The sequence below is a fragment of the Dromaius novaehollandiae genome, chromosome 29, assembly GCF_036370855.1.
Source record: "Dromaius novaehollandiae isolate bDroNov1 chromosome 29, bDroNov1.hap1, whole genome shotgun sequence".
In the NCBI taxonomy this organism is placed as follows: Eukaryota; Metazoa; Chordata; class Aves; order Casuariiformes; family Dromaiidae; genus Dromaius; species Dromaius novaehollandiae.
Window position 1 is genome coordinate 2,880,425 of NC_088126.1, and position 26,758 is coordinate 2,907,182.

General features: G+C 71.0%; 5 protein-coding genes across 6 annotated transcripts; 3 read left to right on the top strand and 2 right to left on the bottom strand.

Annotated features, from left to right (window-relative positions):
* Window positions 1–157: 157 nt before the first annotated feature.
* On the top strand, window positions 158–7,352 carry USP21 (ubiquitin specific peptidase 21). The gene is made up of 14 exons (XM_064499018.1): window positions 158–275; window positions 1,583–1,676; window positions 1,758–2,553; window positions 3,796–3,855; window positions 4,309–4,432; window positions 4,759–4,870; window positions 5,159–5,296; window positions 5,589–5,653; window positions 5,778–5,881; window positions 5,991–6,077; window positions 6,163–6,241; window positions 6,586–6,693; window positions 6,799–6,913; window positions 7,024–7,352. The coding sequence occupies exons 3-14, from the start codon at window positions 1,783–1,785 to the stop codon at window positions 7,112–7,114; spliced, it is 1,854 nt and encodes a 617-aa protein (XP_064355088.1). The 5' UTR covers window positions 158–275; window positions 1,583–1,676; window positions 1,758–1,782; the 3' UTR covers window positions 7,115–7,352.
* A 566-nt stretch (window positions 7,353–7,918) lies between these two features.
* PPOX (protoporphyrinogen oxidase) lies at window positions 7,919–11,846 on the top strand. 2 transcript variants are annotated; one of them, XM_026111536.2, is made up of 12 exons: window positions 7,919–8,146; window positions 8,537–8,671; window positions 9,315–9,430; window positions 9,521–9,653; window positions 9,766–9,910; window positions 10,308–10,498; window positions 10,594–10,654; window positions 10,731–10,849; window positions 10,924–11,037; window positions 11,123–11,272; window positions 11,360–11,402; window positions 11,481–11,846. In XM_026111536.2, the coding sequence occupies exons 1-12, from the start codon at window positions 8,060–8,062 to the stop codon at window positions 11,615–11,617; spliced, it is 1,431 nt and encodes a 476-aa protein (XP_025967321.2). In that variant the 5' UTR covers window positions 7,919–8,059; the 3' UTR covers window positions 11,618–11,846. The 2 variants fall into 2 exon arrangements, with proteins under 2 accessions (XP_025967321.2, XP_025967322.2); XM_026111537.2 differs by lacking the exon at window positions 8,537–8,671.
* On the bottom strand, window positions 11,763–16,388 carry B4GALT3 (beta-1,4-galactosyltransferase 3). The gene is made up of 8 exons (XM_064499020.1): window positions 16,061–16,388; window positions 15,493–15,612; window positions 15,067–15,369; window positions 14,158–14,393; window positions 13,876–14,066; window positions 13,563–13,685; window positions 12,973–13,077; window positions 11,763–12,891 (listed from the first exon to the last, which is right to left on the bottom strand). The coding sequence occupies exons 3-8, from the start codon at window positions 15,320–15,322 to the stop codon at window positions 12,321–12,323; spliced, it is 1,482 nt and encodes a 493-aa protein (XP_064355090.1). The 5' UTR covers window positions 15,323–15,369; window positions 15,493–15,612; window positions 16,061–16,388; the 3' UTR covers window positions 11,763–12,320.
* A 177-nt stretch (window positions 16,389–16,565) lies between these two features.
* LOC112990046 (palmitoyltransferase ZDHHC3-like) lies at window positions 16,566–19,413 on the top strand. The gene is made up of 9 exons (XM_064499022.1): window positions 16,566–16,801; window positions 16,940–17,028; window positions 17,226–17,287; window positions 17,382–17,494; window positions 17,719–17,780; window positions 18,039–18,159; window positions 18,369–18,441; window positions 18,537–18,666; window positions 18,782–19,413. Exons 1-9 carry the CDS (start codon window positions 16,656–16,658, stop codon window positions 18,871–18,873), a joined length of 888 nt encoding a protein of 295 aa, XP_064355092.1. The 5' UTR covers window positions 16,566–16,655; the 3' UTR covers window positions 18,874–19,413.
* A 376-nt stretch (window positions 19,414–19,789) lies between these two features.
* ADAMTS4 (ADAM metallopeptidase with thrombospondin type 1 motif 4) lies at window positions 19,790–25,201 on the bottom strand. Its single transcript, XM_064499017.1, has 9 exons — window positions 24,951–25,201; window positions 23,296–23,619; window positions 22,526–22,658; window positions 22,256–22,426; window positions 21,835–22,121; window positions 21,556–21,742; window positions 21,179–21,354; window positions 20,923–21,098; window positions 19,790–20,818 (listed from the first exon to the last, which is right to left on the bottom strand). Exons 1-9 carry the CDS (start codon window positions 25,143–25,145, stop codon window positions 20,410–20,412), a joined length of 2,058 nt encoding a protein of 685 aa, XP_064355087.1. The 5' UTR covers window positions 25,146–25,201; the 3' UTR covers window positions 19,790–20,409.
* Window positions 25,202–26,758: the final 1,557 nt, after the last annotated feature.

Consider the following 26,758-nt stretch of genomic DNA (forward strand, 5'->3'; position numbering starts at 1 on the left):
CCCGCGCGACCCTACACTAACACTGCCCTGAGGGGACGCTGCCTCTTTAAGAGCGCCGGGCGGGGGGGGGAGTCGTGCTGCCCCTTTAAGGGCGGTGTGGGGGCGGGGGGACGCCGCTCGGTCTCCATGGCGACGGGGTGGCGTCAGAAGTGGGGCGGGGCCGGGAGCGCATGCGCGATGCGGCGCGTGAGGCCGCCGGGGGCCGGGCAGCGGGAGGGAGGAACAAAGATGGCGGCGGGTGCTGCAGGAGTTGTTGCCATGGCGTCCTGCAGGAGGTAGGGCCGGGTGGGGGGGGCGGGGGGCAGCGACCCCCGCGGGGGGGGCGCGCCGGGGGGTGGCGATGTGGGAGGAGGGGCGTCGCGGGGGTCGGCGGGGGGGAGGGGGCGATGGGGGGAGGGGCGGCTGCGGAGCCCTGGGGGGCAGATCCCCCTCGGGCGGGGCTGCTGGGGCAGGGGGCAGCGCCCGGGGGGGACGCGGGGGGGGACAGGGACAGGCCGGGCTCGGGAGGGGTCCTGGGTGGGACATGGAGGGGACAGGGCCAGGCAGGACAGGGGACATGTCCCAGGTGGGTCGTGGGTTGAGGGCCAGGCCAGGCCTGGCAGGGGACGTGTCCCACAGGGGACACAGGGTGGGGGACATGGCTGGGCCAGGCAAGGGATGGTGCCCAGGTAGGACCTCAGAGACGGTAGGGGACATGTCCCAGGTGGGACACGGGGTGGGGGCCAGGGCCAGTCAGGGCAGGGGACATGTCCCAGGTGGGACATAGGATGGGGGATGGGGCCAGACAGGGCAGGGGACATGTCCCAGGTGGGACACGGCATGGGGGACAGGGCCAGGTATGGCCAGGGATGGGTCCTTGCTTGGGACACGGAGTGGGGGACATGTCTCAGGTGGGACATGGGGTGGGGGCCAGGGCCAGGCATGGCCAGGGATGGGTCCTTGCTTGGGACATGGAGTGGGGGACAGGGCCAGGCGGGGCAGGGGACATGTCCCAGGTGAGACATGGGGTGGGGGACAGGGCCAGGCATGGCCGAGGATGGTTCCTTGCTGGGACACAGGGTGGGGGACAGGGCCAGGCCAGGCAGTGGGTGGGTGCTGGAGGCCTTTGACCTGTCCCCATGGCACCTTGGCTGCTGGCTGGCCCCACTGCGGCCCGGCGGGGACCTGGGCCTGCTGTGGTGGGTGACAGGATCTCTCGGCGCCACCGCGGCTGGGATATGACCGGCATTCCTCTCTCGTGGCGGCGGGAACGCCATCCCTCCCCTCCGGAGCCGTGCGCTGAGCTGGAAGGAGCTCTCGGATGCGGGGCCATGGCCTGCAGTGACAGTGTCCTCTGCTCTCGGGGGGCCACCGCCTGCCCGCCATGGGGTGACAGGGTGACAGCTATGGCGTGGGGTGACTCCTGCCCCTCGCAGAGCAGCACTGGGGAGGTCACCAGGCCGCTTCGCCCGCTGCCTCCGAGCTCCGTTTCGGCAGAGGGGACGGGGGCTCGTCCCCAAGGCCATGCTGTCCCCCTGCCGTGTCCCGGCTGCCAGCGGTCCCAGAAGAACCCGCACCTCAACCGCTTCTCGTTGTGCTGCAGGGCCCTCGCCGACGGGACTCTCCGGCCCGTCAGTCGCCTTGGAGGGATGTGAGCCCAGAGCTGGCGGGGAGGAGACGCTCGCGGCGTGAGAGAGGTAGGTGTCCGCTGGTGTCTCCGGCGTTGGCTCTTCCCATCCGGAAGCTGCCAGCTGTAGCTCCAGTGCGTTTCTCGCCAGGGTTCCCCTCTCCGTTGCCTCCACGATGCCCCAAGCCTCCGAACACCGCGTCAGCCGGGCCAGAGAGCAAGCGGTGGTCACGTCGCAGCCCAAGGCCGCCTCCAAGCTGCCCAACGGACACCGGGCCTTGAGCCAGGAGCGCCATGCCTCCGCCCTGGCCTCCTCCGCCGTCGCCAACGGCCTCTCTCCGGCCCCCAAGCTTCGCCTGCTGCCGCCGCGGCCCGGCGCGCTCGACGACCGGGGCAAGAAGCTGGAGCTCGAGCGGGGCCGGGCCTCGAAACGCGGCGAGGCGCTCCGCGGCTCGGTGTCGCGCCGAGGGCCCGTGAAGGCGGACCACGCGGTGCGGGTGCCCAGCTCGCCGCAGGCGGGCGCCATGTCGGGCAGCGCCTCCTTCTCCTTGCCCGCCGGGGCGTCGCTGGCGGGGCGCGAGGCGGAGCGCCGCCGGAGCAACCTGGCCCGCTCCAAATCCATCAGCATCGGCGACCTGAGCCAGAGCGGCGGCCGGGCCGAGGACGTGACGGCGGTGCTGAGCCGCCTGGTGCTGAGGGACTGCGGCCACCAGCTCAGCGTGGGCTCGCTGGCTCTCAAGAGAAGCTCCTCGCTCCGAAGGGTCAACGTGGCTCCGGGGCTGGACGGGAAGCCCGTGGCCCCGCTGCTCTCCGTCCGGCCCGAGGGTTGCCCGAGGACTCATGGCCCCGATCCCCCGTACCCCCACGGCCAGGACGTCTCGGCGCACGGCAGCCCACCTCTGAGCAGAGCCTCAGCACCCAGCAGGCCTGAGGAGAAGGCGTCAGCTGTAAGAGCCTTCAGGATGCGTCCTGGACGTGGTGGGGCGTGCTCCGGCCGTGTTTTGCCTGTTTTCGGGGCGTGGGATGGCGGCTTCATTCCCGTCTCTTGCCACTGGGCACTGGGGTGGGGCAGGGACGTCTTGTTACCTCTCTCCAGCCCATTCTTCCTTGCGATGCCCCCCAGGTCGAAAGGGTTGAGGCTGCTCGGCTCCAGAGGTCCTGGAGGTGCCAGCCCGGCAGGGGACGTGAAGCCGGGCGCCCGCGGGAGCGTTCCCTCGACTGCCCTTTGCCCCCGGAGCAGCCAGGTCCCGTCCTCTCCTTGCCCTGGGCCACGTGGAGATTACGCACCCTGAAATCCGGGGCTGGGCCTGCGGTGGGGCGGGATGGGCCCCCGGTGCTGTCGCCGTGGGGCAGCTCTGCCGTCTGGAGCGGAGGCAGCTGCTCCGTGGGTCGCGCTGAGGGGTGGTGGCCCTGCGTGGGGTGGCCACGTGGGGCAGAGCGGTGGCCTGTCCCACCTTGGCCGCTCTCCCGGGCCCGCCCTCGCTTGTGAGCGTGCCACGGGGCGTGGGTGGTTGTATTTTCCTTTGCTCACCGTTCTCCAAGCACCCGCTGTCCCCAAGGTGGCTCTCCCTCTAATTAATCCCACTGAGATGAGCCTTGAGCAAGGCCCAGAATAGCCGGGGGAAAGCGGATCAGCTAATGAGCTGTGGCTTAGAGAGGCAGAGGGAGGGCCCCAGTGGTCCCGGCGCCGCAGTCCCATCCCGGCGCGTGGGCTGCCCCGCTCCTCCGTGCGCCGGAGCCGTGCCGGAGCCATGCCCGGGCTGCAGGGAGCCACGCTGGTGGAGCTGCCGCGCAAGCTGCACCGGACCCTGGCCACCAAGCGGGAGCTGCAGGGCAAAGGGGCCGATATCTCCGAGTCGGTGGTGCACACGGCGGTCATGGGGCTGCTCCTCGTGACCGGCGAGGTAAAGCCGCGCTCCTCCGCCTGCCGCGCGGTCGCGAGGGTGCTGGCTTGGAGGTGACGAGGGGCAGGGAGCGAGTCCGTCTGTCTGTCCGTCCGGCCGTGTGTAGGAAGCAGGAGGGTTGGCTGGAGCAGATTGCCCCGTGGAGGCGGTAGGTCTGGCCCTTGGGTGCGTGTCGGGTGGGCTGGCACGGTGCTGTGCCCGCTGGGAGCCCGTGGGGGGACCGATACACCGCGCTTTAGCCTCTCCGTGGTCCGTACTCACGTCTGTCCCTCCGTGTTCCCACAGACCCATCACACCCTTCTCCTGGGCTCCGGCCACATCGGACTCAGGAATCTGGGCAACACGGTAAGCGCCCACGGCCCCCCCACGCCGCATCCCCCATATCCCACCTCCCCGTGACTGGCATCCCCGTGCCCTGCCCGCAGCAAGCAATGGGCTTCCGTGCTGATGGCAGCAAACGGGAGCAGGATGCGTGCTCAGTCCTGTCCCGCGCAGCGCGGCTGCTCCCTTCCTCGGCCCTATACGAGTCTCCTGGGGTTCCCGGCTAAGGTGGGTGCTCCCGTGGCTCCCCCAAGCCTGGCAGCTCTCCCTGGGCTTGGGCTTGGCCTAACCAAGCGGTTCCCTCCCCGTTGCAGCACCCCGTGGGGCTGCTGCGTCCGCCGGGCTTAACCTTTCCCGTGGGCCGGGAAGCGTCCCTTGGGGGGACCGCGTGCGGCAGCTGTGGGCGCAAGGGGACGGGGCCGAGGGGGGACGTCGCTGAGAGCTGGTGCCAGCGTGCCCGGGGCGCTCTCTCCGCAGTGCTTCATGAACGCCGTGCTGCAGTGCCTGAGCAGCACCAAGCCGCTGCGGGACTACTGCCTGCGCAAGGAGTTTCACCAGGAGCAGCCCGGCGGCCCCCGGGCCCAGCAGGAGCTCACCGAAGGTGGGGAGCCCGGGGCTTGCAGCTAGCGGGCCTCTCTCCGGGCCTGGCGGGAGCTAATCCTCCCCGGTGACCTGTTACATAAACGCCCTGCCGTGCCCGGCCTCCTGGGCCCGCTCTTACATAAACCCGGAGCTCGCTAGCCTCAAGTGGCACCGCGTCGAGCTCGGCCAGGAGCTCTGCCCGCTCGCCCTGGGTGGCCGCGGCAGGAGGGCCCGGCTCCATCCCACGCGTCTCCCGCTTCCTTCTTGGGGTGGGAGGAGGATGGGATCAACCGCCAGCAAAGGAGTGAAACCGCTAAGGTCTGGCCTCGGCCCGTCTCCCCGCAGCCTTCGCGGACGTCATCACCGCCCTGTGGCACCCGGACTCCACGGAGGCCGTGAACCCCGGGCGCTTCAAGGCCATCTTCCAGAAATACGTCCCGTCCTTCACAGGCTACAGGTAGGGTCTGACCCCGCTGCTCTCCTGGCCGTTCTGGGCAGAGAGATGCATCACCCAGGACATCCAACCCTCCTCCCTGGGCGCAGCGGTGTGGTGGGTGCTGGGAGGGGACACCAGGACCTGGCAGAGCTGAAGGGAGATAGATAGACATCAAGCTCCGGGAGGGCTCACGCTGTCATGAGGAGGATGGTCGGCTGCGGGCGGCTGTGCTCGGGGCGTGGGATGAGCCCCGGCGGTGGCAGGGGATGGAGGCACCCATGGGTGCTGATGGGCACGTCCCGTCTGCAGCCAGCAGGACGCACAGGAGTTCCTCAAGTTCTTCATGGACCGGCTGCACGTGGAGATCAACCGGAAGGGCCGCAAGACGCCCAGCATCCTCTCGGACGCCAAGCGGCCCTCCGTGCTGGAGGACTCGGACCTGCTGAGGTGAGCAGAGGAGACGTGTCCCGGGCAGGTCCGCGCTCCAGGCTGTGGCAGGAAGCTTGCTTGGAGGCCTGGGACAGAGTGGGATGCTGCTGAGGGCGTGTGGGAGCTGTTGTGGGAAGGATCTGCAGCAGCCCATCCCCAGAGCCTGTTTTGGGGCTCGAGAGACGGACCCCAGCTGTCCCCTGCTGTGGGCTTGCACCCACCCAGCCGGGGCAGAGCTACCTGCTCCCCGAGCTCCTGCCCGGCCCTGTTTCCCGCGTCACCCAGACCAACCCTCTGCCGTTCCCCGCAGTGACGACGAGCGCGCCAACCAGATGTGGAAGCGATACCTGGAGAGGGAGGACAGCAAGATCGTGGGTGAGCACAGCTCCGTGCCAGCCCCGGATGGGGTGACGCAGCCCTGGCACCCAAAGGCAGCTGGTGGTGCTGGTCCCGGGTGGCACTGCTCTGCCTGGCCTCACGCCTTCCCCTCTTCTCCCAGATCTTTTCGTGGGACAGCTGAAGAGCTGCCTCAAGTGTCAGGCCTGTGGCTACCGCTCCACCACCTTCGAAGTGTTTTGCGATCTCTCCCTGCCCATCCCAAAGGTAGGGACAGGGGAGAGAGCGGGGCGGCTCTGTGCCTTCCCTAGCCATCTCGCTGTCCCCATGCCCCTCGCGCGTCCCTGGCTGAGCCCTGGCCCTGTCCCCTCTGCAGAAGGGCTTTGCTGGTGGGAAGGTCTCTCTCCATGACTGCTTTAGCCTTTTCACCAAGGAGGAGGAGCTGGACTCGGAAAACGCCCCGGTAAGAGGCCGCCGCGGGCAGGGCTGGGGCTGCTGGGGGCTGCCCCGTGCCTCGGCCGCTCTTGACAGCACCCCGTCCCGAGCAGGTCTGCGACAAGTGCCGGCAGAGGACGCGGAGCACCAAGAAGCTCACCATCCAGCGCTTCCCCCGCATCCTGGTGCTTCGTATCCTTGCCGGCAGGGCCGGGGGGGGGTGGGAGGCACCTGTTGGCACCAGGCTCTGCCCATGGGGACCCACGCGTGACCCCCCAGAGCATCGCTGCTCGGAGCTCTGTCCCCCCGGTGCCACTGAGGCGATGGGCAGGGGACAGGTTTGGGGAGTGGACGCGAGGAGAGCACGTGGCCTGGCATGGACTGGGGATGTGCCGGAGTCGGATGCCACCAGGAGCCGGGGTGACGCTGCCCTTGCCGGTCCCTCCATGGGGAGGTGGCACATGGCTCCCCAGTGCCACCAGCCTTTGTTCCGGCCCGTGCCCATCCAGCACCTCCCTTAACCCGGGGCCACCCAGACCTGAACAGGTTCTCCACCACCCGCTACTCCATCAAGAAATGCTCCGTTTTCGTGGACTTCCCCCTGCAGCAGCTCAACCTGAAGGAATTCGCCAGCGAGAAGGCAGGTGAGGCGGCGGCAGGGCCCAGGGGGACCAGGAATGGCGTGGGGGGGGGAGGCAGGGCCACCTCGCTGGTGGCGGGACACTGAGCTCTGCCCCCCTCCCGCACAGGCAGCCCCGTGTACAGCCTGTACGCGCTGTGCAACCACTCGGGCAGCGTGCACTACGGCCACTACACCGCCTTCTGCAGGGACCAGGCCGGCTGGCGGGTCTACAACGACTCCCGGTAGGTGCCGGCCCACGGGGGCTGGGGGGACGCCGGGGCCCCGGCGGCAGGCGGCTGACGCCCGCTGTCACCTGATGCCCGCCGTCCCCTGACGCCCGCCGTCCCCGCAGCGTGTCGCCCATCAGCGAGAACCAGGTGCCGTCCAGCGAGGGCTACGTCCTCTTCTACGAGCTCGACGAGCCCCGCTGGAAGAAGCAGTGAGATGGCGGAGCCGGCGGCTCACTGCCACCCTCTTACCTCAGCCAGGGCGGCGGGGGCCACGGGGGGGGGGGGGGTGCAGTCGGTGCGGGGCTGGGCCCCCCCAGGCCAGGCGCTGCCCCCCGCCGCGGCCGGCTCCCTGGCGCAGGGCTTTGTACATAGGACGTGTGTGTAAATACCCTGGAGCTGCCCCGGGCGGGGGCTTTTGTGAATAAATTTACTAAAAAAAAAAAAAAAAGAATTGGGGGGCACAAGGGGGGGGGGAGTGATGCTGGGGGGGGCAGGAGCCTGTTCTGGTGTGGGGCTCTGGGGGGCGGGGCTAATGCTGGGGGCGGGGCTTTATGCAGAAGGGGCGGGGTTAATGGAGGCTTGGTGCAGACAGCGTGGTAATCCATAAGGGGCGGGGCTAATGGAAGAGGGGGAGGAGCCTGGGAGACAGGTGTAGAACCCACGAGGTATGTGCTGGGGGCGGGGCTAATGGTGGAGGGGGCGGGGCTTGTGGGAGGGGCAAGTGGAACGCCCACGAGGTGGGTATATGCTGGGGGCGGGGCTAACGGCAGGGGGCGGGGCATATTGTGGGGCGGGTATAAAGCCCGTATGGGTGCGCACGGGGCTTATTCCGGGGAGGGCGGGGCCTAGCTGGTGGGGTGGGGCTTGTCGCGTGGGGCGGGGCCAAGCAGCAGGCCGGTCTGCTAATGACAGAGGGCGGGTGGGGCGCGGGGCCGTTCCTCGCTGCCCCTTGGCCCTACGCGGCCGCCGTCCGGGCGATCCCAGCGCTTGTCCATCAAGGAGGCAGCGTGTTCTGATTGGTGCGGAGCGCCTTGGTCCCGCCCTCTCCCACGATGGCGGAGCAGGGGCGGTGCCGGCGGAGCCCGGGCGGTGCGTGCGGCTCCGGGGGGCGGGGGGAGTTGTGTCGCGGCGCTCCCCCGCCGCCCGCCCAGCTCCCCCATGCCGCGGACGGTGGCCGTTGTCGGTGGGGGCATCAGCGGCCTGGCCGCCTGCTACCACCTGGCCCGCAGCCCCCAGGCGCCCAAGGTGAGAGCGGCCGGCGGGTCGGGTGGCCGCGGTGGCCCCCGGGGGGGCTCTCTGCCCCCTCCCGGCGCGGTGACGGCGCCTTGGGGGGGGACCGTGGTCCTCGGGGCGGCCCTGGTGAGATGCCTGGGGTGGTGGCGGTGTTCCTAGGGGGGCTGTGGTGTCCCCCCGGGTGCCGGTGGTCCCCAAGGCTGGTGTCCAGGGTGGCTGTGATCCCCTGTGCTTTCTTCCCCCTCTCCCTGGGGTGGCCCTTGTGTCCCCCAAGGTGGCTGTGGTGTTCCCGAGGTGGCCGCAGCGTCCCCAGGGCGGTCTAGGGTGTTCTTGGGGTAGCCATGGTGTCCCCAACGTGGCTGTGGTGTCCCCGGGGTGGCCCTGGCACCTGCTCCCGCCCAGGTAGTGCTGCTGGAAGGCAGTGCCCGCCTGGGCGGGTGGCTCCAGTCCACCCGCACCGAGGATGGGGCCGTGTTCGAGCATGGACCCCGGGGCATCCGCCCTGCGGGCGCCGTGGGCAGGGACACGCTGCACATGGTAGGGGCTGCTGGGTCCTGGGGGGTCTATGGGGCTGGGTGCAGAGTACCAGGGGTTGGGGGGGTCCCTGGGGCTGGGTGCAGGGTACCAGGGGTTGGGGGGTCCCTGGGGTTGGGTGTCAGATGCTGGGGAGTTTCTGGGGCAGGTTGGCAGGGAGCTGGGAGGGTGGGATCCCTGGTGCTGGGTGTAGGATGCCAGGGGAGGGTGTAGAGTGCTGGGGGGGGGCATCTCTGGGGCAGGGTACTGGGGGTCAGGGCAGTTTCTGGTGCTGGGTACAGGGTGCTGGGGGTCCCTGGATGTGGGATGCCACGATCAGAGGGGTGCATGGGTGCAGGGTGCCAGGGCGTCCCTGGGGGCGGGTGCAGCGTGCTGGGGCTCAGGAGGGTCCCTGGTGTAGGGTGCCGGGGAGGGGCTCTCTGGGGCTGGGTGCTGGGGGCTCTCTGGGGCAGGGCACTGGGGGTCAGGGCGGTCCCTGGGGCAGGGTGCAGGGTACCGGGGTCCCTGGGTGCAGAATACCATGGTCAGAGGGGTTGAGGTTACACCGGGGGTGGCTCCCACGCCCTCACCAGCAGCCGGGCCCCCTCTGGACTCCGGGGCCAGCATGGGTGCTGCGCCGGGCCCCGTCCTGCCCATGTACCTGCAGGTGTCTGAGCTCGGCCTCGAGGGTGATGTCCTGCCCGTCCCCGGGGACCACCCAGCCTCCAGGAACCGCTTCCTCTACGTGCGCGGGGCTCTGCACAAGCTGCCCTCCGGCCTCGGGTAGGTGCCTGCCGGCTGTGCTGCACTGCGCTGTGGGGACAGGCCAGCCCCGGGGCTCACCCTGGTGTCCCTGCCCTGGTGTCCTGGCAGGGGCCTTCTCCGGCCGGTGCCACCCTTCTCACGGGCCCTGTTCTGGAGCGGCCTGCGGGACCTGCTGGCACCCGCCGGCACCCAGCCCGATGAGACCGTGCACGCCTTCGTCCGCCGGCGCTTCGGCGAGGAGGTGGGAGCCTGCGCGGGGCGATAGCTCCGGGGGCTTATCAGGGCCCTGCAGCGAGGCAGAGGGGCCCGCGGGGCCGGGCGGGGACCGTCCTCAGCCTGCCACGTCCCCGCAGGTGGCCGACATCGCTGTGGACAGCTTGTGCCGGGGGGTGTTCGCTGGGGACTGCCGGGCGCTCAGCGTGCGCTCCTGCTTCCCTGCGCTCTTCGAGGCCGAGCGGTGCCGGCGCTCCGTCCTCCTGGGGCTGCTGCTGGGCGGAGGTGAGACCCAGAGCTGGGGGGGGACGGACAGCCTGGTGCTGCCTCCTGCAGTGTGTGGGGACCTGGGGGGACACCCCAGCACTGCCACCAGCATGCAGGAACCCAGGGGGACACCCTGGCATCACCAGGGTGCTGCGTAGGCACCCTGGCACTGTCACCAGCAGCATGCAGGGACCTAGGGGACACACTGGCAGCATGCTGGCACCACGGTAGTGCCCCCCACGACATGCTTAGGGCCTAGGGGACACCTCAGCGCTGTCACCTGTGGCACATGGGCACCCTGGCACTGCCACCACAGCATGCAGGGATTCAGGGGGACACCCCAGCATGGCCACCCACTCCATGCAGTGACCCAGGGAGGGGACACGGGTGCCAGACCAGCCTCTCCGTGCCACAGGGAAGAACCATGGGGCTGAATCACCGCTGAGCCGGCGGGCGCGGGCTGAGCGCTGGAGCCAGTGGTCGCTGCGGGGCGGCATGGAGAGCTTGGCCGAGGCGCTGGCCACCTTCCTGCGGCAGCGCGGTGTGGAGCTGCACTGCCACGCGCCCCTGCGGAGCCTGCGGCGGGGCCCCGGCGGCGGCTGGCAGGTCAGAGCCCCGACACCGGCGTTCCCTGGACTCCGGAGTTCCCAGGGCTGCTCCGAACCCCGCGGCACCTCGTTCCCACGGGTTCTTCCCCCCAGCTCGCCCTGGCAGACGGCACGGTGACGGCTGACCACGTGGTGAGCGCCATCCCGGCTCGAGGTAGGGGAAGAGGGGCACCCGGACGCCTGGGTACCTGGCGCAGCGGGGAACCTGCTTGACGCCTCTCTGCCTCCAGCCCTGGCTGCGGTGCTGCCTGCCGAGGCCGAGCCGCTGGCCCGGGAGCTGCGGCACATCCCCGCTGTGACGGTAGCCGTCGTGAACCTGCAGTACGAGGGCGCCGAGCTGCCCGTCACGGTGAGACCAGGGCCGGGGCCGCCCCAGCGTCCGCCGTGGGCTCCATCCTGCTCACTGCTCTCCTCCCTGCCCAGGGCTTCGGGCACCTGGTGCCCTCGTACGAAGACAGCGCCGTGCTGGGCATCGTCTATGACTCTGTGGCCTTCCCGGAGCACGATGGCTCAGGTGCCACCTCCGTGCGGTTGACGGTGAGCGAGGCCCGTGGGGGGTGCGGGGGGGGGGGGGGGGGCGGGCTGCCGGCAGGGGCCTCACGGGGCTCTGCCAGCGCCGCAGGTGATGCTGGGAGGCGCCTGGTTCACGCAGAGCTTCGGGGACCCCGCGGCCGCGGCGCCGGCCCTGCTGCTGCGCCAGGCCCAGGCCGCCGTGCGGGCGCACTTGGGCCTCGAGACGGCCCCGTCCCGCTCCATCGTCAAGGTGCACGAGGTGGGTGAGGGCACCGCGACCGCGCGGCAGCTCTGAGGGCGATGGCTCCGAGACGGGATCCGGGCTTACGGGCTGCTCCCTCCGCAGGCCTGCATCCCCCAGTACACGCTGGGCCACTGGTGCCGCACAGGTAAGGCCGGAGCCGCGGGCCGTGCCGTGGCTTTGCCGCTGCCACCGCGGGGGCTTCAACGTCCCCGTCTGCCCGCAGAGAGCATCAGCCGGTACCTGGCAGAGCAGCGGCTGCCCCTGAGCCTCGTCGGGGCCTCCTACGCCGGCGTCTCCGTCAACGACTGCATCGCCAGCGCCAAGGCGGCCGTAAGCCAGCTCCTGGGGCAGCCGTGCTGAGCCAGGACCAGCCTCCCCGCAGCACCGGGCTGGGATGCCCGTCCCTGCTGTGACACCCGGGTCCCCAGGGGGTGGCAGAGCCAGGCGGAGGCCCCCCAAGCCTGGCTCTCCCCTCTCCCACCACCGACCAACCCCGCAGCAGTAGGACAAAGTTTTTTTTTTAATTGAAAAACTGTTATAAAGGTCCAGGGAGCAGCTCATAAATAGAATAAATAACCACACACTGGCAGCAGAGCCTGCGACTGGCTTCAGGCACACGCACCCCGGCCGGAGGCCTCAGGCAGAGCGGGGCCGGTCCAGCCCGCGGGGCCCTGGCGCGCCTGCGTGTGCCCAGCCCTCCCTGGCACTGTGCTGTCCCACGGCGAGGCCCAGGGCACGGCCCCCACCAGCCCCAGGCAGCAGCCACGACTCTGCCCCCAGCTCTACCTCTCCCTGCCCCCCTTTTCCCAGGGGTTCCCCCCCCAACAGGCCCAGGCACCAGCCCCACAGCCAGCAGCGTTTGCCCTGGGCTAGTTGCTCCCCGCAGTCTCTACAGCAAGGCAACGGCACGAGCCTGCCCTGCAGGGGGTAGGGCTCGCCTGGCACCGGTTCCCCGCCCCGGGCGCCTCCCGGCAGCGCCGGCACGGGGGTCCCTTCCCAACGCCAGGAAGAGCCGCTTCATGGCAAGCGAGTCTTTGTCCGGGGGGGTGGTGACGGCCATCAGCTAGTGGGAGCCCTGCAGCGAGCTCTGGTTCTCCCCCCGCGCAGAAACAGCCCCCTCTCCCGCCGGGGCCAGGCTGGCGCTGACCCCTGCCACGGCCGATGCTGGGTCCGGGTCAGAGCTGCTCTTCCCGAAAGCTTCGGGGCTGCGCTGGCTGGCTCCCAGCGCTGGGGGGGCGCCAGCCTTCGCCCCATTGGCGTCACCCTGGGTGCCGTTAGCCGCTGCCCTGCTCGCAGGCTGGTGCGTGATGCCCGTGGGCCCTGGGGACACTCGTGGGGCCAAGGCCTGGCTGAGCGCGCTGGGCAGATACAGTCCCTGGGCCCCCCATCCCATCGTGGCCCGGGGCAGCTTGCGCAGCATCTCCTGCCTGAAGAGGCTGGAGCTGCTCTGGTACCTCTGTCCCTCGTGGCCGGGCACGAGCCCCTTGCGGCCCTGGCCGGCGCGCGGGTCCGTCCCGATGTCCACCGTGAGGTTGGTGTAGAGCGGGTGCAGCTGCTTGGCCAGCAGCGTGTAGGTGAGGGAGTTCATGCCGTCCTGCGTCCACATGCGCTGGGTGCGGATCAGCAGGTCGAACCTGGAGGGAAAGGGGGGTGTCACTGCCTGGCACCCACGGGTGCTCCGGCCACCCCGGCCGCCCCCGCGCCGCGGCGCTGACCTGTGCGGGTTCTCCTCGTTGCCCTTGTCGCTCTTGTGCTTCACCATCTTGTAGTGGCCGATGGAGATGGGCGGGCGGGCGATCTTCATGCCAGCCAGGCGTACCCTGGGGACAGGCCGCACGCGTCACGGTGGCGTCCCCACTGCGCGCCGGTGACCGCTGACCCACCCGGGAGCACCGCGCCAGGCAGCAGGGGCATCGCCCGTGTCCCACCTGCCTGGCTCCGCAGCCGCGGCACCCGTTCGCCCGCTCCGTGTGGGAACGCAGCGGGAGAACCGTCCCAGGGCGCTGGGGTGGCGACGGGTGCTGCCTTCCCCGGCGACGTCGCCCCGAGGACCTACCTGAGCGGCTGGTGCCTCCCGGCAGGACACGGACATGCAGCGTGTCCCGAGAGCACGGGGTGAGAGAAGAGAGACGGGGTGAGGGGCTGCGGGGACAGCCGGGAGGGACGGGGCGGTGCCAAGCCAGCAGGGGAAGCCCGAGGGACAAGAAGGGACGGGAAGGGACAGCCTGCCACCCCACAAGCTTGCCGCCACGGAGGCCCACGTGCACAGACAGCCAGCAGCACGCAGGGCCGCGCGGCACCTCACCTGGTGGCAATGTCATCGTCCTCGCCACCCCAGCCCCAGTACTCGTTGGGGAAACCATTGATCTTCATGTACTGGTCGGGGGTGAGAGCCGAGACCCCCCCGAAGTACTGCGGGTACGGCAGGCTGGGGAGAGAGTGGAGAGCCGCTGAGCAGGGAGCTCGGAGCCCCCCTGGAGCCCAGGGGACAAATCCAGCAAGGGTCCAGAGCCAGATGTGGCAAGCAGGAGCACGGAGGCGACAGGGCTGGCACCCTCGCCGCCCCATCTGCCCCCGTCCCGCCACACCGAGGCGGCGCAGGGGCCGTGCCCGCTCACCTGTAGCCGAATTTGTTCATGGCGACGGAGACGTGCTTGGGGTTCCAGGGGTCGCACGTGTAGAGGTTGTGGTCGTTCTCGGGGATGAGGTCCACGTCGTGGAGAAAGAGACAGTCCCACTCCTCGTCCTTGAGCGCCTCCTTCACCCCCACGTTCAGCAGCTTGGCCCGGTTGAAGGTGGAGTTTCCCGCCTGCGGAGGGAGGCGGATGGACGTGGGCCGGTGTTGGCTGAAACCCGGTGCCCGCTCACGCCCCGGGGGCCTGCCGGGGAGCCCCCCTCACCTGGTGCACCACGTAGATGCCGTACTGGAGCTGCTGGCGCTGCAGGAAGGGGTGCAGGTAGTAGAGCAGGTGGCCCAGGTGGGTCTCGCGGTTGCGGTGCGGGATGATGATGGCCGTGCGGGACCGGGGCTCGCAGGCGGAGGGCTGGTAGCGGCCTCCCTCGCTCACGGCCGGGTTCTTCGCCTGGATCTGCTCCAGCGTGGGCACCCGGCTGAAGCTCACCGTCAACGGACCGACTGCGCGAGAGGACACGCGGGGTTGGCGCACGCAAGGTTGCGCAGGGCGCCCCAAGCTTGTGGGAGCTCCCAGAGCCCCCCGGGGCGGCGTTTCATCAGGAAACGCAGAGGTGAGGGCAGAGCTTCGTGCCGAGGGGGACTTTCTCAGACCAGATCCGGGCACCCTGGGATCGCCCGGAGCTTCACACCTTGCTCCTAGGCAGCTGACCCAGCCCTTCCTGCCAAACCCGTTCTTCCAGGCCGGCAGCCGAGTCCTTTCCTGGACTCCTCCAGGAGTTTTGTCACCCCACCCCACCCCACCCCACCCCACCCCACCCCCCACAGGCGCTTTCTCTGCTCCACCTGCTCCGAACAAAGCAAGGCAGGTTCAGGGAGCCGCAGGCAAGGCGGCACCGCCTGGGCGGGTCTCGCAGGGCTATCGCTAACACGCCACGGGGCAGAGGTGAGGTCAAGCTAAAAATTCAGGCCAAAACCTCCCTCCGCTCAGGGCATCATGGTGACCTTCAGGCTCCGCTAGGTCCAGGCAGCGTTTGGCCACTCCAGCACCGTTTCCCCCACGAGAACAAAGCGAGTGCGTCTCCCTCGGTGACAGGCACCGCACGTCCCCCCCCCCCCCATTTTTGTGACAGGAGCCTGGTTGCTCCCCGTCGCCCGCCCCCGCGCCCCCACTCACTGAGGTAGGGCGAGCGCTCGGGGCAGTAGGGCAGGGGCTGCGCGGGGTCGCTGCGCGGAGGCTCCCGGGGCAACAGGCGGCTCAGGTTGGTGTAGATGTCGTGGGTGCGGGAGTAGTCGAAGACGGGGCTGGTTTCGCGCCCGAAGATGGAGGTGAGGTTGCGGAAGCCGCCCAGCGAGAAGTAGGCCATGAAGGCGAACTGGAAGCCGATGAGCAGGGCCAGCGTGCAGGGCCGGTCGAGCAGGCGCCGCAGCATGGTGGCCGGAGACAGCGGCGCGGCCAGGGGCGGCGAAGCGGCTCTACCTGCCAGGGTGGCAAAGATGAGCGGGTGAGCACCGGGCTGCGCTCCCGGCCCTGCCTGGGGGGGTCTCCCCCGGGCCTCCCCCTGCCCGGGAGCCCATGGGTGCCCCACGCCCCGAGCCTTGCCTCCTCGGTCCTCGCTGCGCGGCAGCACCGGTCACCGGGGCGCGAGGCGGTTGGCGGGCGCTGCGGCGGGGCGGCTGCATGGCGTGGTGCTGGCGGGAGCGCCGTGGCCGGCCGGGAACGCTGCGGGAGAGCCGGGAGAGAGCGTCAGGCCTAGGGGGAGGGATTCGGCCCAGCTCGGCCACCTCCAGCCCCGACACCGGGGGGCTCCGGCCCCGCTCCCGGGGGGATCTGGCCCCGACCCCAGCCCCGGTGGGGGGGTCCCAGCTCCGCTCCCTTCCCCAGCACAGCCCGGAGCCTGGGGGATTCCCTGCTCCGACCGCTTCCCTTCCCCGCCCTTGGTGGCTCCGGTCCCCGAAGCCGCCCCGCCCGCCTCACCGGGAGCCCGACACCTCCCCCCCCCGGGCCGGGCCACCCCCGAGCACCGGGCAGGGCGGTCGCCCCCCCAGGGGGGAGCCAGCCGGGTCAGGCCCGTCCCGCCGCGGGCCTGGTGGTGGCCGTGGCGCCGCCAGACCCAGCCGCCCGCCGCGGGAGCAGGGCGCGTCCATGCGCGGCCCCGCGGCGCCGGTACCTGCGGGCGGCGGGTGCCTCAGCCCCGCCCTGCCGCCGCCGCCGCCGCCATCTCGGAACGGAACGGGCATGGGCGGAGCGCCGCGACGTAGCGCGACGCGGTGACGTAAGGGGCGGGGTGACGTCACCCAGCGGGGGGCGGTCCTTCCTTTAAAGGGGCCGCTCGGCGGTCGGTGCCGCCCCCCCTTCGGCGGGGGCGCTGGTCCCGCGGGCGGGGGGCGGCCGGAGGCGGGACGCGGCGCCCCGGGGCCGGGGGACACTCACGAACTGGGCCGGTCCCCGGGAGAGGCCGCCCACGCCCCGGGATCCCGGGTGGCAGGCCGCAGGGCGGAGGGGGCGTGGCTACCAGGGGGCCGCCCTAGGGGGCGTGTCCCGCCCAAACCCCGCCCTCCGAGCGCTGTCGCCGCGGCAACGGCCCACGCGAACCGCCCCTTCCCCTTCCGCGTGTCGCCCCGCCTCTCCCGTGATGTCACCGCGGCCCTGCGCTGCGATTGGGCGCGGCGCGCGCGGGGCGGAAGCGCCGGGGCGGGGCTGCGCGCGGCGGCGGCGGCGGCGGCGGCGGCGGCGGCGGCGGCGGCGGCGGCGGCGTGGGGGCCATGGCGGCGGCGGTGATGCCGGGCCGGTGCCGGTGCGGGCGGGACCCGTGCGGGGCGCTGTGCCTGCTGCTCACCTACCTCAGCGTGGGCTACGCCGACTACGTCGTGCTCACCCACGTCCTGCCGCAGCCCGGCTTCCGGGGCAGGTAGCGGGGACACCGAGGGGGGGGGGGCGCCGGCGGGAGGGGCCCCGGGAGCCGCGGGGGCGGCAGGACGCGGCGGGGCCGGGGAGGCCGCGCCCCGGGGCGTGCGCTGCCCTGAGCCGCGCGCCCTGCTCGCCGCAGCCTGTGGTGCCCCTTCCACGCCGTGGCCTTCAACCTCGTGGTGCTGCTGCTGCTGGCCTCGCACGGGCGCGCCGTCCTCGCCGACCCCGGTGAGTGCCACCATCCCCCCCCCTCCCCGCACCGGGGGACGCCGCCCCTCCGGACCCCGCCGGCGCCGCGAAGGCCGCGGGCTGCGTTAGACGGGGCGGCGTGGCGGTGGATGGCCGCCCGGCTCCCCCGGGCAGGGCCTGTCGTGCCCCTCGCACCGCGGGGGTGACGGCTCTCACGGCCCCGCCACCCCCCCCAGGCGTGGTTCCCCTCCCCGCCACCGCCATCGACTTCTCGGACCTGCGCAGCGGCGCCCCGCGGGTGAGTCCCCGGCGGGAGGTGGCAGCCCGCGGGACGGCGAGCGCCGCGGCTTGGCGGGGCTCCCCGCTGAGCCCCCTCGTCCCTTCACCCGCAGAGCGACGAGGACTGGACGGTGTGCAACCGCTGCGAGACCTACCGCCCGCCCCGCGCCCACCACTGCCGCGTCTGCCACCGCTGCGTGCGCCGCATGGACCACCACTGCCCCTGGTAGGTGCCTGGCGCGGCTGGGCGGCACCAGCCCCCGTGGCAGGGCCCTCGTGCCGTGCAGGGACCCCCGGGAGCAGCCAGCTCCGCGGGGTCCTGTCCCTGCCCCGTGGGACCTGGAGGGGGCCCTGGGGAGGGGATTGGGGATGGTGAGACCTGTTCTGCTCCCCACTGCGGGCCGGTTGCCACTCGCACAGCCGTCATGCTGCCTGTTTGTCCGCCCGTAGGATTAACAACTGCGTCGGGGAGTTAAACCAGAAATACTTCATCCAGTTCCTCTTCTACACTGGTAAGTGTGTGTGGGGGGGACAACACGGTCCCTGTGTGGGGTAGCCAAAGTCCCCTGGCTGGGCTCTGTGGCTGTGGCCTAATCTCCATGGCCATGAGAAGCTGCTTCCTGGAGGGTTGAGCGTGGGGCTGGGTAGCGTCAACCCCTACGGACAATCCAGTGAGGAGGGGGGTTCCTGGGGGTCTGGACTGTCCCGGGAGCCACACTGTGGGTCGGGGAGGTGCTCGCCACCGTGCCCTCACCTCTTGCTGTGCCCAGGGCTGGCCAGTCTCTACGCCGTGGGGCTGGTGCTGGCCGCCTGGCTGCGGCCGGCAGACAGGAGCCCGGTGGGGACAGCGGCGGGAATGGGAGGAGACATCTCCGAGAGCCGCTTCCAGACGTGAGTGCGGGGCGCCGCAGGGAAGGGCTCGGGGTTGTGCGGGTCCTCACTATGGAGGAGCTGGTGTCAGGCGGGGGAGGAGAGCATCCAGGGCTGTGGTGCTGCGGCAGGACGCCTGGGTCCCAGCCCGTGTGTCCTGGGCACCAGCCACGCTGGAGCTGGGAGCTGCTCTGGGCTGCCGCAGCGCTGATCCGCTGCCGTCCTCCCAGAGCCCACTGCATCGTCCTGCTGGTGGAGTCCGTCCTCTTTGGGGCGTTTGTCACCGTCATATTTTACGACCAGGTGAGCTGGGGGGCAAGGCGGGCTCAGAGGCAATGGGGAGCACTGGCGTGAGCTGGGGGACAGCTGCGAGCCCGTGACGTCCCCCTGGCCCCCAGGTCATGTCGATCATCACGGACGAGACCCCCCTGGAGCAGATCCGTGACCGGGTGCTGAAGGAGGCGAGTCGCGAGGCGACGCGCAGCCGGAAACCCAAGCTGGCACTGCTGCGGGAGGTGTTTGGGAGAGGTGCGTGCCGGGGCGGGGGGCGCGGGGCTCTTCCTGGGACGAGCAGAGCCCAGAGCAGAGCCCTGGCGACGTCGAGGCACCCAGCGGGGCTCTGTTCGCGTTTCGCCCCTTCCAGGCTTTGTGATCTGCTGGTTTTTCCCGTGCAACTGCAGCGCCCCGGCGGGCACGGGCCCTGCTTACAGCTACCTGCCCAACTATGACGTGTGAACAACCGGCGCCCGACTGTCAGTACAGCCGGAGCCGGCAAGAAGGACGCTGATAACACGTCACCGGCAGCTTTGTGGGGCTGCTGCGGCCGCGTTGCGGAGCCGCGGTGGGTGTTGCTATGGGGCTCTGCCCCCTCCGTGCCTGCTCGCGTGAGCCGTGTGCCTCCCCCCGGGGAACGGTCCGCAGTGCCGAAGCTGCCCGGAGCCACTGCAGTGGGCACGTGGCACCCGGAGCTGCTCCCTCGGCACAGCGAGGTGCTGTGTCCCCCCCCGCCCCGCTGGTTTTGGCACGGCGAGCACCCGACCCCGTGGTCCCCAGGGTGCCAGGGTGCTGCTGGGGCCTGGGGAAGGGTTTGCTGCCTCGGGGCATCTCGGGGGGGTCTCAGGGGCAGGTTATAGCAGCGAGGCTTGGGCGCTGCGTGCCCCCAGCTCCTGCTGCCCAGCCCCTGTGTGACATCTGGAGACGGGCAGAGGCCCGTGGGTGCGGGGATGGGCTGTGCGCAGCCCGCAGAAGCACCCAATAAAGTCCCTCGCCGGGGAAGACTGATGGTGTCGTGTCGTTGGTGTAGGGGATCAGCTGGCACCCACTTCTTGGGGCGCCCCGACACCCTGGGTGGGCAGTGGGGTGCTTCAGAGCCGGGGCACCCCGTGGGATCGTTCGGTGGTCGGCACCAGGCACATCCCGGGGCCACGATGCCACCCTACGTGCTGAGCCGCAGTGACAAAGCGCCCTTCCCCGGACGCCTGGGTCTCGTGGGCTGCGCTCAGCAGCACCCTAAGGCTGGATCAGCAGAGGGTTAACGCAGCCTGCAGCTGCCGGGCCCCAGCTGCGCGCGAGGGGTGAGCAGCGCGTACCCGGTGTCAGGCTCTGCCCTGGCACGGCGGCGCCAATGACCACAAACCACACGCCCAGGCTCCATAAATAGCTTTAAATAATTGTGCGCGGTTCTGTCGCAACCCCCAGCCGCGTGGGAGAGGCTGCGTGCTGGGACGGAGCGGGGAAACGCGCCCCTGGACTCGCCCGGGCACTGCCCATGGCTTCGAGGCATCCCATAATAAATTATAGGTGAAATAGCTGCTCTGTGTTTGGAGGCTGGAGCCAGCAGCAACCTGGCGCCAGCCTGGGGCGATGCCAGCGGGGGGACGGTGACGCAGGGGGGACCCTGAGACCTGCCCAGGGAGACCCCCCCATCCAGGGAGACCCCCCCATCCAGGGAGAACCCCCCGGTTTCACCCCAGGCAGGAGTAAAACGGGAGTGAAACAGGCCTGGGGGGGACGCGGCTGGAGAGCGGAGGCTGAGGTAGACGACATGCGCTGCAGCTCGTCCCATGCACGGCATGAGCGCGGCAGGGCTCAGCCGGGGCTGAGGGAGCTGCCTGGTGCTGCACCGCGAGCGGTGCCTCCGCTCTCAGCGAGCAATAAATAACCAAATAAATAGGTGCTTCAGTGCTGCAGGGCTGACGGTCCTGCCCGAGCCCTCGCGAGGGGACACCGGGCACCGGAGACTTGGTCAGCCAGCTCCCGGCTCCCCTAGGGTTACTTGGAGCGTCGGCGACTCCTCAAAATCTCCAGGATCTCGGCTTTCTGCTTCTCCCACGCCGGCGCCGGGCGTTTCTTCGCCCGCGGCACGAAGAAGCTGTACTTGAGCCGCGGCGGCCGCTGCTCGTTCACCACCAGGGCTTGCAGCACCAGCGGCTCCTGCAGCGGCCCGCGGCCGGCCAGCATCTCCGTGGTCTTGGTGGCCCCGCTGTAGCGCAGCGTGGCACCGCCGGCCAGCTTGACGTCCGTCTCCGAGGGCACCAGCACGTAGTTGCCGTTGAGGAGGGAGGTGCCGTCCGGCCGCCGCAGCGCCAGGAAGACGTCGTCGCCGCCCGCCGCCGAGATCTGGCGGACGAGGATGTGCGTGGCCCCCGCCGGGATGGTGACCACGTCGTTGTAGCCGTAGCTGGAGGGAAGAGGGGGTCGGTGAGCCAAGGGCGCGTGGGGGACCGGCGGCCCCAGGGCGCTGCCACCCATGGGTGCCCTCTCCGCAGCCGCCCGCGCCCTTACCGGGCTTTGGCAAAGGAGCCGTAGATCTTGGTGCAGCCGGAGCCGTCGCCGCCGCACGTCATGCACTTATCGAACTTCTTCTTGGAGCCGATGACGCGGTCGCAGCCGGCGGCGATGCAGCGGCCCTGCACGCACACCGAGGTGCTCTCGGGGGAGCAGGGCGTCCCGTCGGCCACCTGCGAGCACGGCACAGCCTGAGCACCCGGCCCGGCCCCGCGCCGCCCCGGGGTGCCCGCGCGCGGGGGACATCACCCACCCTCGGCTCCAGCACGTGGTAGTAGCCCAGGGCCTCGGACTGGCAGGTCAGCTTGCACTGGTCCCTCTCAGCGACGCCGCTGTAGCGCGGCACCCAGTCCATGGGCGCCGGGAAGCCCTTGAAGAGGTCGGAGCGGTAGTTGTAGGCGGCGCATTGCTGTTCCCGAAAGGTGAGGGCTGCGGGAGAAAGCACCGGTCAGCGCTGGGAAAGACCCCAAATCCCGCCGTACCCCCCAATCTCCGTGGCTCAGGCTGGTTTTCCCACCCGAGCCGTGTCCGGAGCGCTGCGGGAGGAGGGGGTCTCCTCCCCGAGGCGATGGGGACCCCCCACCCGGCGCGGTGCGGGTGCCAGCCCCCCGCCCGCCTCGCCGCACTCACGGGTGGTGCCGGGACAGGCGTCGACGTTGCAGGAGCGGAACTGGGCCCGTTTGCCCTCGCAGTACTTGCCGCCGTTGCGGGGCACCGGCTTGGCGCAGGCGCGCCGGGAGAACTGCACGCCGCCGCCGCAGCTCCGCGAGCACTCGCCCCACGGCCCCCACGGCCCCCAGCCGCCGTCCACGGGCGTCTGCGGGCGAGAGCACGCCGCTGGCACCCAAACCCAGCCCGCGGGCAGGGCGCCAGCCCCGCGACCCCCCTCCCCGGCGCCGGGCCACTCACGTCGAAAGCCTTCATGTCGCCGTGGCTGATGCAGAGCCCGTTCATGCAGGTCTTGCCGGGCGCGCACGGGGTGCCGTCGGCCCAGGGGAAGTGCTTGGTCTGGCACAGCGAGCGCCCGTTGGCGTGGCCGGTGCACCAGAGCGAGGCGCAGGGCGGCTGCGGCCCGGGGCAGTGGCGCGACTCGGGCCCGAAGGTGAGCTGGCACTGCCGGTCGGCGTCGTACTCGCTGCCCGGCAGCGCCGAGGGCAGCGGCAGCCATTCGGGAGGCTTGTCCAGGAGGCAGTGGCCTGCGGAGGGGGCGGCGGGGTGTCACGGGCGCGGGGACGCGTGGCACTGTGCCCCCTCCTCCAAGCAGCCACCGGCGATGCTCGGAGGGCGCAGGACGTCCCCGACCGCGGCTCGGCCCCCCCCCGGGTCGTACCGTGCCCGTTGTCCAAGAAGTCGGTGATGAAGCGAGCGCTGCACGGGGACCACGTCTCCTCGGGGTCCACGGAGGACATCACCGGGGCCATCATGTGGCGCAAGGCGCGGGAGCGGCCGTTCAGCTCCTCGCAGGGCTTGGAGTCGTCGTGCAGCATGTTGAAGACGTGGCCTGCACCGGGGGGGGGAAACAGGAGAAGGGCTCGATGCCGGCCCTGCTGGCCCCCCCGCCGGGGCCGCCGCGGCCCCCCGCCACCCTCCCGCGCCTCACCGAGCTCGTGGGCGGCTGTGAAGGCTGCCTGCAGCCCGTCGTCCTCCACGATGGAGCAGCTCCGCGTGGGGTTGCAGACGGTGCCCACGTCGGCCATGCCCAGCGTGTTGCAGGTGGCCGCCCCGCACAGGTCCTGGGGGGGGGGGGACACGGCGGCTTGGTGGGGGGGCAGGACGGGAGCTGCCCTGTCGGAGCCTCCACCAGCGCCCAAAAACACGGGGGCACCCAGGGACCCAATGGGTTCCCAAAATCCCTGGGACAGCACTAGGGACCCAGCCAGCACCCAAAAAGCGATGGACATCCCAGGGACCCAGCCAGCACCCAAAAACCTGGGGGCACCCAGGGATCCAGCCGGGCCCCAAACACCCTAGGACACGTCCCGGGGACCCCAACCAGCACCCAAGCACCCTGCAAGGGGCCCTAAGGACCCAGACAGCACCCAAGCTCCTTGGGGCCACCCAGAGACCCCAACCAGCACCCAAGCACCCTGCAAGGGGCCCTAGGGACCCAGCCAGCACCCAACCCACCTAGGGGCCACCCAGAGACCCCAGGCAGCACTCCAACACCCTGGGACATCCCAGTAGACCCCAACCAGCACCCAAGCACCCTGCAAGGGGCCCTAGGGACCCAGCCAGCACCCAACCCACCTAGGGGCCACCCAGAGACCCCAACCAGCACCCAAGCACCCTGCCATGCCACCCAGGCACCCCCAAAACCTCCGATCCAGACCCACTGCGTCCTCATCGCCCCATGCCCCCCCCGGCACCCACCTGCCGAGTGAAGAGGATGGCGGTGTCAAAGTGCCGGGGACTGTCCTCATCGGGGTCGTTGAGGTCCTTCTGCCACTCGCAGAAGTTGCGCAGCATCTGGGCGGCGTTGGAGGTGACGGGGGGCCCGGGGGTGTCCTCGCCCAGCACCACCAGCCGTGTCACCAGCAGCTCCACGGGGTTGGCGAGGCTGGCGTGCCGGAAGGCCTTGGCGGCGGCCGCCATCACCGTGAGCAGGTAGCGCGTGAGCCCGGCGCCGTGGAAGCGGGCCATCGACTCGTCCGCCACCACCAGCGTCTCCACGTAGCGCGGCACCGAGGCGAAACGCTGCCGGGACACGGGGCGCGGGGTGAGCGGGCTACGGGCAGGGTGCCAGCCCGCCTCGGTGCCCCCCCCCGGCACCCTTGAGGCCCATGCCAGCCCCCAGCGGTGTCACTTGTCACCGTGCCAGCCCATGTCGGGTGTCCCCCCCCCGCCACCTTCGTGTCGCAGGGTGATGTGAGTCGGGGGGGGACCAGCCCCGCACATCGCTGTGGCCCCGGGGTCGGGCTGTGGGTGCCCCCCCCCCGGGGCCGGGCTGCGGGTGTCCCGCCGGCCTCGGCCGTCCCCTCGGGGCTCCCGGCTCGGGGCGGTGTCACCACGCCCGGGAGGCGGGGGCGCATCCCGGCCCGGCCCCGTGTCCCCTCCCCGGCCCGGCCCCCCGGGCTGGCCCGCCCCCCTCGGCCCCGCCCCGCCCCGCCTCGGACCCCCCCCCCGGCCCCCCCGGCCCGGTCACTCCTGTGCCGTCTCATCCCGGTCCGTCCTATCCCGTCCCAGTGTGTCTCATCCCGGTTCAGTCCCTCCCATTCCGGGCAGTCCTGTCTTATCCTCTCCTGTCCCAGTTCGGTCCATCCCCATTCATCCCATCTTGTCCCGCTTCATCCCGGTCCTTCTCATCCCATCCCATCCCGGTCTGTCCCAGCCTGGTTCATCCCGGTCCATCCCATCCCGGTTCATCCTAGTTCATCCTATCCTGGTTCATCCTATTTCGGTCCATCCCATCCCGGTCTGTCCCAGTTCGTCTTATCTCGGTTCGTCCTATCCCAGTTCATCCTATTCCAGTCTGTCCCAGTTCATCCTATCAGTCCGTCCCAGTTCATCCTATCCTGGTTCATCCTACCCCGGTCCGTCCCATCCCGGTCTGTCCCAGTTTATCTTATCCCGGTTCATCCTATCCCGGTCCGTCCCAGTTCATCCTATCCTGGTTCATCCTACCCCGGTCCGTCCCATCCCGGTCCGTCCCAGTTCATCTTATCCCGGTTCATCCTATCCCGGTTCATCTTATCCCGGTCCATCCCAGTTCATCTTATCCTGGTTCATCCTATCCCAGTCTGTCCCAGTTCATCCTATCAGTCCGTCCCAGTTCATCCTACCCCGGTCCGTCCCATCCCGGTCCGTCCCATCCCGGTCCATCCCATCCCGGTCCATCTCAGTTCATCTTATCCCGGTTCCTCCTATCCCAGTTCATCTTATCCCGGTTCACCCCACCCCGGTCGGTCCATGCCTGGTCTGTCCCATCCCGGTCTGTCCTAGTTCTTCTTATCCCAGTTCATCCCGTCCCATCCCGGTCTGTCCCGTCCCGTCCCGCCCCGCCCCGGTCTCTCCCGGCCCGCCCGTACCTTGGTTCTCCTCGGGGCCGGCTCGGTCCGCGCCGGCGGCGGCTGCGCTGCTCCCCGCGGCGCCGTCACGGGACACGCGGGCTCCAGCGCGGCGGGAGGCGGCGGCGCGGCGGCCCCGGGAGCAGCGGCGGCGGCGCGCGGCCACGCGAGACGGCAGCACGCGGCGGCCACGAGCGCCAGGAGCGCGCGGCGCATGGCCCGGGACGGCGGACACCGGGAGCCGCCTGCCCCGGCTCGGCCCGCTGCAGCGGTGCCGCCGCGCCGCCCCGCCGCCGCCTTTTAGCGGGGCCGGCGGCGGCGGGGCGGGGAGAGCCGCCCCCCCCGGGAGGAACCGGGGGGATCTCGCGCTGACGGCCGGCCCGGCGCTGACACGGCCCCCCGCACCCCCCCGGTACCGTTTCCGGGAACGAGCAGCGGGGCGGGGCGGGGCGGGCGGGGGTTCCCGGGAGCGGGGATGCCCCGGCGGAGACCCCCGCCCTCCTCCCGGCCCCGGATGCGGGAGCCGGCGCCGGCGGCAGCCCCGGGCACGACCGGGGCAGCGGGAGCGCGGCTGGGTGCCAGGACCGGGGTGCTCGGCTGTGGGTGCTGGGACCGGGGTGCTCGGCTGTGGGTGCCAGGACCGGGGTGCTCGGCTGGGTGCTGGGACCGGGGTGCTCGGCTGTGGGTGCCAGGACCGGGGTGCTCGGCTGGGTGCTGGGACCGGGGTGCTCGGCTGTGGGTGCCAGGACCGGGGTGCATGGCTGCGGGTGCCGGGACCGGGGTGCTCGGCTGTGGGTGCCAGGACCGGGGTGCTCGGCTGTGGGTGCCGGGACCGGGGTGCTCGGCTGTGGGTGCCAGGACCGGGGTGCTCGGCTGGGTGCTGGGACCGGGGTGCTCGGCTGTGGGTGCCAGGACCGGGGTGCTCGGCTGGGTGCTGGGACCGGGGTGCTCGGCTGTGGGTGCCGGGACCGGGGTGCATGGCTGGGTGCTGGGACCGGGGTGCTCGGCTGGGTGCTGGGACCAGGGTGCACAGCTGCGGGTGCTGGGACTGGGGTGCACGGCTGGGTGCTGGGACCAGGGTGCTCGGCTGTGGGTGCCGGGACTGGGCGCGCAGCTGGGTGCCAGGACCGGGGTACACAGCTGTGGGTGCTGGGACCGGGGTGCACGGCTGCGGGTGCCAGACTCAGGGTGCACACCCATGGGTGCCATCACCTGGGTGCACATCCGTGGGTGCCGGGCTCAGGGTGCATGTCTGTGTGTGCTGTGACGGGGGGTGCATCTGGGCGTGCCGCGCTCGGGGTGCACTCTGTGGGTGCCGGGATTCGGGTGCCCGGCCGGGTGCCGTGGCTGGGTGCACATCTGTGGGCGTGCTGCCATCGGGGCGCACGTCTCGTGTCACACCAGGGCTCACGCTGGCGGGTGCCGAATCGGGCTGCACCTGTGTCGGGGCGGCCTCAGGGTGCCCGGGGTGGGCATAGGGCTGGGGGCACCCCAGGGTGGCTCCCCTGACCCCCCGCACTCCCGGCACCCTGTGCCAGGGGCCATGGTGGGGGTGCAGGGAGCCCTTGGCACCCCCCCCCCAGGACCCCTGCCCCACAGCACCCACTGCTCCCCACGCCACAGCACCCGCTGTCCCCTGCCCTGACCCGCTGCCAAGACCCCACTGATTGCCCCCCACTGCCCTTCTCCCCTGCTCCCCCCCATTTACCCCACCCCCCCATTCTGTCCCCTCCATCGCTCCCCATCCCCTCTCCCCATCCCTCCATCCCTCCCCACTCCTATCCCTCCATCCCTCTCCATCCCTCCAGGTCCCCTCTACCGCTCGCCAT